This window comes from Cimex lectularius, unplaced genomic scaffold (assembly GCF_000648675.2).
Source record: "Cimex lectularius strain Harlan isolate CLEC.00 unplaced genomic scaffold, Clec_2.1 scaffold44, whole genome shotgun sequence".
Taxonomy (NCBI): Eukaryota; Metazoa; Arthropoda; class Insecta; order Hemiptera; family Cimicidae; genus Cimex; species Cimex lectularius.
In genome coordinates, this window is record NW_019392639.1 from 300,197 (window position 1) to 310,071 (window position 9,875).

General features: G+C 33.1%; 1 protein-coding gene across 1 annotated transcript; it reads left to right on the forward strand.

Moving 5' to 3' along the window:
- The first annotated feature begins 1,709 nt into the window (after positions 1-1,709).
- LOC106664738 lies at positions 1,710-7,535 on the forward strand. Its single transcript, XM_014390756.2, has 3 exons — positions 1,710-2,101; positions 3,984-4,153; positions 6,912-7,535. The coding sequence occupies exons 1-3, from the start codon at positions 1,823-1,825 to the stop codon at positions 7,528-7,530; spliced, it is 1,068 nt and encodes a 355-aa protein (XP_014246242.1). The 5' UTR covers positions 1,710-1,822; the 3' UTR covers positions 7,531-7,535.
- Positions 7,536-9,875: the final 2,340 nt, after the last annotated feature.

Consider the following 9,875-nt stretch of genomic DNA (forward strand, 5'->3'; position numbering starts at 1 on the left):
ATGAATCCTTTATAGGGTAATATTGGAATTTGAATAATTTATATAATTTATTATGCATTGCGACACTGTCCGCCGGATAAACTACTGTACGCTCACTGAGGCAATTACGATTCAACAGCAAGACTACTCGGTCAATTTTAATTTAGATAAAAATTGACGCATACTTTTTCTTAGAGGTTTTGCTGTTATGTAGTTTTAATGTTAAAGACGGAAAAATCAGTGTTTTTTAATTTTCCCTTTGTTAATTGTAAGAGTAATCATACTTTACTACGATACTTTGAAAACGAATTGCGTTATTTATTAAGTCACCTTCAATGTATGTAGTTTTCAATTTGGTAACTCGTTAAAATGGCAGAATACTTGGTTAAATGATGTAAGTAAAAACATACGACATATCCTTTATTATTTAATATTTTTATTTAATTCTAATTAATCTAATTAAAGCTTGTACTTATACGCAAACCTTGGTAAATGGTCGAAGTTAAACGTAGTTTAACTTTTCTATTTAATACATTTTATACGATATTCTTTTGTACATAGTATTTAGGGAAATTCAATGAAAGAGTAAAAAACTGGAAAACGCGGATCGTCGATGTTTTTAATCCGTACTGCTTGCATTGTGAGTTATGGAAATATTTAATTTAACAAATTTCAGTTAATCGGTTCCTTAATGATTTGTCTTGTCGAAAAAAAGAAAACGCAGGTGTATCAGAACGAAAAATTCAAGTTTGTTTATCTTTGGAAGGAGTTTGTCATGTTTCAAGAAATGTTTCAGTAAATGATAACGAGCAAGTTAGATGAAGCCTAAAACAAACTTTTGAATTTATGTGGGGTGTTTAGTGACTGATGATTATTTGGAGATCGTGAGATGCGGTCTGGTGTGACGTAGTTTTAGAAAAATATTTTCTTTATCGTGCCAACGTTTCGATCTATATTATTGAGATCATCTTCAGGGCCTGGGATTTACAAACATTGTTTAAATTTAACAAATTCATGTAGGATGTGGAAAAAAATGATTTTATACAATGCTAGAAAATTTTATATTCAATCAAAGTATTTGTACTCACTTAAAGTGTTTGTTTTCTGCGTAACGTAATTAATTCATTTTTTCCACTCCTATACGTATTTGTAAAATGTAAACAATGTTTGTAAATCACAGGCCCTGAAGATGATCTCAATAATGATCGAAACGTTGGAACGATAAAAAAATGTTTTTCTGAAACCTACGTCACACCAGACCGCATCTCACGATTTCTGAATAATAAACGCGAATTATTTTCGTAGGGATTTTGTAAGGATTTTTTTTAATCTATGTCGATTAAACCATTTGCTTTTAAATAATTTATACCATAAACTCTGCGAAGAGAAACTAATTTTCTTGTACTCTGCTGCAGACCCAAAATCGATATTAAAATAGCAAGGATATACCATAAATAATTGTTGGCATTCTGATTTTCTGGGTTTTATTTGAGACATTCACTTTTAAAATAGGTTAGTCATAAATTAACGTTTCTCTCTGAGACATGGGGTTTCGGGTCCCTGGCTGTCGGCCTGTTTTTTCCAGAAAGGTTGCAAATATTTTGCTAGTTCTATGAACAAGGGTATTTGAGTCGGGGGACTTAATTGGGGAGAGACTACCTGGCGGAGTGAACGGTGGAGATTGGACATAGGGTTGTCGACCGGATTATCCCCTGTGTCTATATATAAGGGTTGATTTAGAAACGGAAGGTTTAGTTCAACGTCGAATCGCCACGTTGGCACATCAATTGTCCTGGATTTTCGTTCGATTTTTTCTTTCACCTGGTTGTTTCGCTTCTTCAGGATGAAGGCTGTGTTTTTTCTTATATTGGTTGCCGTCGTTTCTGGGGAAAAGACGTCAAACGAGCCCGTGAAGGAGGAAGCCCACGAACCGCCGAAGAAGTACAAGCCGTTCTTTACATTCCCGTATCTTCCGACTTTCCAGCATCTGCTGCCTTCCGTCTCATTTCCGCAATTACATCTTCCTCATCTTCCGGCTCTGCCGCATCTACCTACCTTCACCAAGCTCCCGGCCCATTTCAAAAAGGAAACAGTCACAGCGACCAAGACGGTTTACGTCGAGGTAAGTTTTTATCCTTACTTTTAAATTACTGTTTGAAACTTTGGGAGTTCCTATTTTACAAGACGGAATTTTTCATAAGGGGCGGGCAAATTATTTGACAGAAATTACTGGAGCTAGTGAACTTCAAACTCTTTCCTTAAAAAATAAACCACTTTCAACTTCATTTGAATTTCCTTTATTCAATATTTCACAACACAAAAAAAATCACTTCTATGGCGTATACAATTTGAACAAAACATACTTTTTAAAAGTTCAATAGTTAGTATGTGAACCTACAAACGCGTTTTAAACAGCTTTTTCGAGCAATTTTGAAATTTCGAAAAATATGTAGTTGTTTTCTTTTTAACGTGAGAGTCAAAGAAGTTTGGGTTCAGGAACACAACTTAAACATTTCATTCATTAAATTCACTAGTTTTTGTCGTCCGCTTGATCAATTAATATCTTTCAATTAATTAAGGTTTTTAGTTGAGATAAAAAGTCAGTGCCACAAGCGAGATTCGAACCCACGACCTTCGGCTAGATACGCCGCTGCTCTACCACTTGAGCTATTGTGGCTTCGATCCACTCGGACACTAACTTCCCATCTCAACCTCACTTTTAGAATTTTCCCTCCTTTTTGCCATTCGAAGGTCGCGGGTTCGAATCCCGCTTGTGACACTGACTTTTTTTATCTCAACTAAAAACATTTATTTAGAAATCGTGAGATGCGGTCTGGTCTGATGTAGGTTTCAGAAAAATATTTTCTATATCGCGCCAACGTTTCGATCTTTATTGAGATCATCTTCAGGGCTTGGGATTTACAAACATTGTTTACATATATGATGTACTAATTACATAACGTACAATGTTTGTAAATCCCAGGGCCTGAAGATGATCTCAATAAAGATCGAAACGTTGGCAAGATAAAGAAAATGTTTTTCTGAAACCTACATCACACCAGACCGCATCTCACGATTTCTAAATAAATATCGATTAACGGTCACTAATCACCACACAACTCAACTAAAAACCTTAATTAATTGAAAATTTTCATTCATTCAAATGTCAGCCGTAATATTTGTAACAGTAATATTTGTTTTTCAAAATTGCAATCGAATCAATACGAAAAAAGTAGAGTTGGACGCCATTTTCAGTGCTGGTTCAGGGTTATAAGCAGGGAGAAGCAAGGGGCACGGATTTGCGCAATATTTACATTGCATTTTACATCAAAATAAAGTTACTCGTAATTTCTTTTTAAATTAATAGTAAAAAATTAGAAAAATTGGACATTTGGTCGACCGTATCACAGTTCAGTTACAGATTCCAGGTATGGTACCACAAAAATACGCAGCGTACGAACAAAATACCAGTACAAAATTGATTAAATAGAAACACTAAAGAAAGTAGTTAGCATGAGAGACTCTCACGCCGCGGTCGTGGGTTCGATTCCCACCGTCGACCCCTGGCCCTTTTTTCCCGATAACCCCCAATTTGAACACACAAGAATTCGTACTAAGGCTAATATGCAAGATCATAAGGCCAATATATTTTTTTTAAAAATTGATGTTTAAAGAACGAATTGAAAAAACGACAGTAACTTACCTTGATTTTATTTTTATTAAAGTGCCTGGCTTGGCATTTGGTTGTTATTAATATTGACTATAAAAATAAGCATGGTATAAAGAGGGTTTGAAGGAAAGGAGGAAAATACGTGGGAACTTAAGAGGTTAACCACTTGTAGGTATTTATGAAGGTATCCATCCCCCTTTTATATCAAATATTCAACAGAGCTCCCGCTTAAAGGTGCTTCCTTCCTTCAATCTTTTCAATCTCCTCTCTTAACCAATCCGGAGACTGGATTTCTGAATAATTCGTACATAATGTATTTTTCTTCCCCTCTCAGCTGACGAAAAGGGTAACGAGACACCCGATATGCGTGACGGCCTACGGCATCCAACCGCCCTGCCTCGGGGAGTCGTATGAAAGGGAGGTGTTGGATGATTTCGAAGAAAACATGGATCAGCTACGAAAACACCAAATAACCCCGACTCCAGTACCGTCTATTCATGTACCGTAAGTACATATATATATACATCTAATATAATTGAACATAAACAACACTGAGAAGCAAAAATAGTAGCCACCCTGGGTTTTTTTAAAAATAAATATTTATTATCGTTATAAATTTTATTTTTGGTTGTTTAGTAATGATTTGTAAAGAAAACCATAAAATATAACTACACAAAACAAATTAAACTGAGTAAAACAATTTCAACCAAATGTTGATAAGGAATCGATAAAGAAAATTCATTATATTTAGTTGTATATTGACCAAATTACTTCTTTCAATTAATTAATATTTTTATATAAGGTTTTGGTTGAAATGAAAAAGCAAGTGCCACGAGCGGGATTCGAACCCACGACCTTTGGCTGAATACGCCGCGGTTCTACCACTTGAGCTATCGTGACCTCGATCCACTCGGACACTAACTTCCCATCTCAACCCCACCTTTTGAATTTTCCCTCCTTTTTGCCATTTTTCAAGTTAGTTAGAGTGGATCGATAGCTCAAGTGGTAGAACAGTGGCGTATTCAGCCAAAGGTCGTGGGTTCGAATCCCGCTCGTGGCACTAGCTTTTTTATTTCAGCCAAAACCTTACATAAAAATATTGATAAAGAAAATATTCAATTCAGCTCAGTATTTCTTCCTCTTGCGTTGATCACCTATTGCATTCGACATTGATTTTATGAAGTTTTGATTGTAGAGCTGTGGAATGTTTTCAAACTCCTCCAACAGTGCCATTCCTTCTTGCAAATTCTTTGGCATCACTGGTCGACTTTTTACCCTGTTTGACATCTCGTCCCAAAGGTGTTCGATCATGGTGTTGGATTATGTTTTCAGGACAAAGATATATAAGGTTTCTCTATTTTAAATTTCAATAAATATGGTTCATCAGTGTCAAACATCATCAACCCTTTACTTGAGTGTAAGCAGGTTGGGTGCTTTCTTAACGCTGTAGCTTTTTCAGTCAAATTAGCCTTTTTTAAAATTTTAAATTAACCTATTTTAATCTAAACGTTAAACCTTCATATTAAATTAACCTTTTTTACTCCAGGTTAACCCTTTTTAATTTCAAATTTGCCCTTTCTTTTAAGTATTAAGCACTTAGAAGATGGTACGCAATATAAACATAAAAAGTAAAAATCCTGCATGCATGCGATTTTATTCAACTACAAAATGATTTGGCTCTCAGGCCATTCGAAAATTAATTAGAATTAAAAATTAAATTAAATTAAATTTTCCTTTTAATATCATAACTTAAAAAAATAGAAAATGCGTTCGTATGTAAATTTGAATACATGAAAATTTACTACAATTAAAATAAAAAGATATATAAAATTAAATATAAAAAATAAATTCTTCCATTAATTCGAGATTTTTTCAAAATATAAATTATATATTTCGGCCAATTATTTTATTTATTTTTAAATCTTAAATTTAAAAAGAATCTTCAATTTTAAATTAAATAAATTTTTATATGGTAAGACCGCAATTTTCTTACATTAAAAAATAACAGAAATTTTGCTATAAATGCTTTTATTTGATAATATCTCCTCAGTTTAATGAAAAGGTTATCTTGATGTTAAAAAGGATTAATTTTAAAGTCCATAATAGTTAATTTGAATTAATTTGACAATATAATAAAAAGTTAAATTTGTTAACCCTTTTTAATTTCAAATTTGCCCTTTCTTTTAAGTATTAAGCACTTAGAAGATGGTACGCAATATAAACATAAAAAGTAAAAATCCTGTATGCATGCGATTTTACTCAACTACAAAATGATTTGGCTCTCAGAAGGCCATTTGAAAATTAATTATAATTAGAATTAAAAATTATATTAAATTAAATTAAATTTTCCTTTTAATATCAAAACTTAAAAAAATAGAAAATGCATTCGTATGTAAATTTGAATACATGAAAATTTACTACAATTAAAATAAATATAAAAAATTAAATTCGAGATTTTTTCAAAATATACATTATATATTTTGGCCAATTATTTTATTTATTTTTAAATCTTAAATTTAAAAAGAATCTTCAATTTTAAATTAAATAAATTTTTATATGGTAAGCGCAATTTTCTTACATTAAAAAATAACAGAAATTTTGCTTTATATGCTTTTATTTGATAATATCTCCTCAGTTTAATGAAAAGGTTATCTTGATGTTAAAAAGGATTAATTTTAAAGTCCATAATGGTTCATTTGAATTAATTTGAAAATATAATAAAAAGTTAAATTTGAAGTTCAAATTCTTAATTTTATTCAAAAGGAATTATTTTTAAATTAAAACTGTTAATTTGATGCTAGAATGGTTAATTTAAAATTTTAAAAAAGGTTAATTTTTCGTTAAATAAGTTAATCTGAAATTTTACCTCCACCGTTTGGCAAACTCAGTACTGGGCTTAATAAAACGCCAAGATCTATTTGGAAGAGAGATTCAAGAAATCAGGCTCAAAGAAACCAAATCACAGTAAATATCTTTCATCCTTTCCCGTCTTTTCAAATGTACTACTATGTTTCTCTTGCATGTAGCAAACCTACCCACTTCTGTGCATGCGGAATTGGACGGTGAGATTTACCTAAATGTTTCAACACCAAAGAATCTGGCAATCCAGTTCAAAAACCTTTCCACAAGCTCACTTCTTCGTATCTAACTTTACTATCCACAAAGACCTTCAGATCCCATTTACTTCAAAATGGCAAGAAGCCAATACTACTCTTATAATTGTTATTGTTTTGCTTACGTTCTTTTTATTTATTTTTTCCAGAGCAACAAGGGTACTTGGTAGTATAACGGAAAGTGAAGTAACTATGGAAGAAGCGAAAGAAGTTCCGAAAAATGAAGAAACTAACCATAGACAAGGACGGTACATAGTGAGACACCCGATTCCCATGATGGCGATGGAGGTCCGAAGCGAGCCCGACTACCGTCTGGTAGACAGTGAAAAAGAGAAGCTCCTCAAGGGACTTCTGAAAGCAACTCATCATATAACCCAAACCATCTGGGTCACCAAGATCGAAAAGATTTACGATCACGCCGTGACTGCGACACTGGTTGCTAAAAATTGTTTTCCAACCGACCCCAAGATCCCGCTTTGCGGACCCATCCACACGGAGCCGAACCGATTCTCGGGTCCGATCGACGACGGCGGTTACTACGGAGGCCTGTTCGCCGGCCAACCGGCCCCGGTCCCTGCCAGTCATATTTCTCCCCCGGTTCATCATGAAATAGTGGCTGAAGAACACAGTCATCCTGATGACCACGGGCCAGAAGGTGAATTGGAGCACGGAGCTCCTGTTGCCGGTAGCATCCACGGAGGCACCGTCACCGGCGGGACTGGCGACTGGAAGGACGAAAACGCAGAAGACAAAGAAACAAATCCATAATTTACTAAAATAATTTATTAATAATTTATTGTAAATAAAACTCTTTTTTATAAATATTATTACTTAGAATTAATTAATATCTCCTGATATTTCCTTGAGATTAAGAAAGGTCTAGGTTGGACAGAATAAATAAGTGATATTTTCCTCATACTGTTCTAAACGTGTTAAATGGATAAAGCTCGAAACTAATAGTACACTTAGCATTTACAGATTTCACGCTGAACAATCCATTTGGTTTACAGATGAGTGCTTTTCGAGAAATAGCAGTGTAACAACAAGCACCAGGCACTCTCCTTATAGAGATCCCTCATTCTTGTTATGGATGTGTTAAAAGTGGCACGTTTAAAAAAAATTTCAACAATTAAATTGATGGCGAAAAGGCCATACTTAAAGCGCCCGAAGCACCCAGAAACACCATACATCGATTTTCGTTAAATTAACCCTTTTTATCTTCAACTAAACCATTTTTTATTACAAATTACCCCATTATTTAAATCGTTAAATAACTTAGGAGATGGTATGAAATATCAACATGTAAAATAAAATTCCTGTATATTTGCGTATGGTTCTTAAATATAAAATAATTGAACCCTCAGAAGACAATAAGAAAATTAAAATTTAAAATTATATAGGATAAAAATAAAGGATTCTTCTATAAATGCGAGATTATTTTAAAATATATTTTATTACAGAATTTTTTAAAATATAAAATGTGTTCTTCCTTAAAATAGCACGTGAAAATTAATTACAATATTAAATTCACTAGTTTTCGTGGTCCGCTTGACCAATTGATATCTTTCAATTAATTAAGGTTTTTAGTTGAGATAAAAAAGTCAGTGTCACGAGCGGGATTCGAACCCACGACGTTCGGCTAAATACGCCGCTGCTCTACCACTCGAGCTATCGTGACCTCGATCCACTCGGACACTAACTTCTCATCTCAACCCCACCTTTTGAATTTTCCATTTTTGCCATTTTTCAAATGTCGTGTAATCTATTTGATTCTCGGCGACAAATGAAATGGCCACGGAGAGCTTTAGTGAAGGTATACTTCATTTTATCTTATTAAATTCACTAGTTTTCGTGATCCGTTGACCGATTAATATCTTTCAATTAATTACAATTAAAATGAACTCATATGGAATTAATATATACAAAATGGATCTATTAATTCCAGATTTAAAAAAAAACTAAAAAAAGATTATTTTAAAATCTTGAACTTTATGGAAGAATCATTTGTTTTTATATCATATGACCTCTATACCTATAAAATGAAAATCTCAAATACTTATATTTCATACCAACTTTTACGTTGTTTTTTTTAAATTAATATTTATTTTCATTCAAAATCGATTTAATTTATTTCGTACAAACTTATAAGTGAAAATTATTTATTTTTTAATCTATCTCCTCTAAAGATTATCCCTTCCATTAATCACATTCCTCCCTTATCTACCCCGGAAGCCCCCCCCCCCAAATACCTATTCTATATTTTAGTTAGATTCATTAATTTTGTGGTCCGCTTGACCAATTAATATATTACAATTAATTAAGGTTTTTAGTTGAAATAAAAAAGTTAATGGCACGAGCGGGATTCGAACCCAAGATCTTCGGCTTGATACGCCGCTGATCTACCACTTGAGCTATCGTGACCTCGGACACTAACTTCCCATCTCAACCCCACCTTTTGAACTTTCCCTCCTTTTTGCCCTTTTTCAACACATTTTTACACGAAATTTGAAAAATGTGTCCGAGAAGATCCTGGGTCGAATTCCGCTCGTGACACTGACTTTCTTACCCCAACTGTTAATTTCGAAGTTGAAATGGTGAATTTGAAGATAAAAAGGGAAATTTGAAATATAAAAAAAAGGTTAATTTGAAGTTAAAAAGAATTATCTTTAAAAAAAAGTTTAATTTAACGTTACAAAGATTAACTTGAAACAAAAACCTGTTAATTTTAAGTAAATAAGGGTTAATTTGAAATTTAAAAGGGTTAAATTTGAAGTTAAAAATGATTATTTTGAAGGAAAAAGCTATAGTTCCTAGACAGGATCGGCGCACAGTGTCGCAAAAATGTAAAAAAAAATCAAAGAATTTTAAAACATTTAGTTGTTTTATCATTTTATTATAGTATATTTTATTTTCACTGATTTTTTTTTCCGTTAACTTTTGAATAACTCTATATGCCACCAAAGACTCTCGTTTTGACTTCGTTGGTACTGTGGATAAATATTCTAGATTTAATGTACTGTATAATACACAGCCCTGATTATTACTCCAAAAGGGATGAAAAGTGGGAAAGTGCGTCAAATATAAAAAAAACCTGATCTTTTCTGGCACTGATA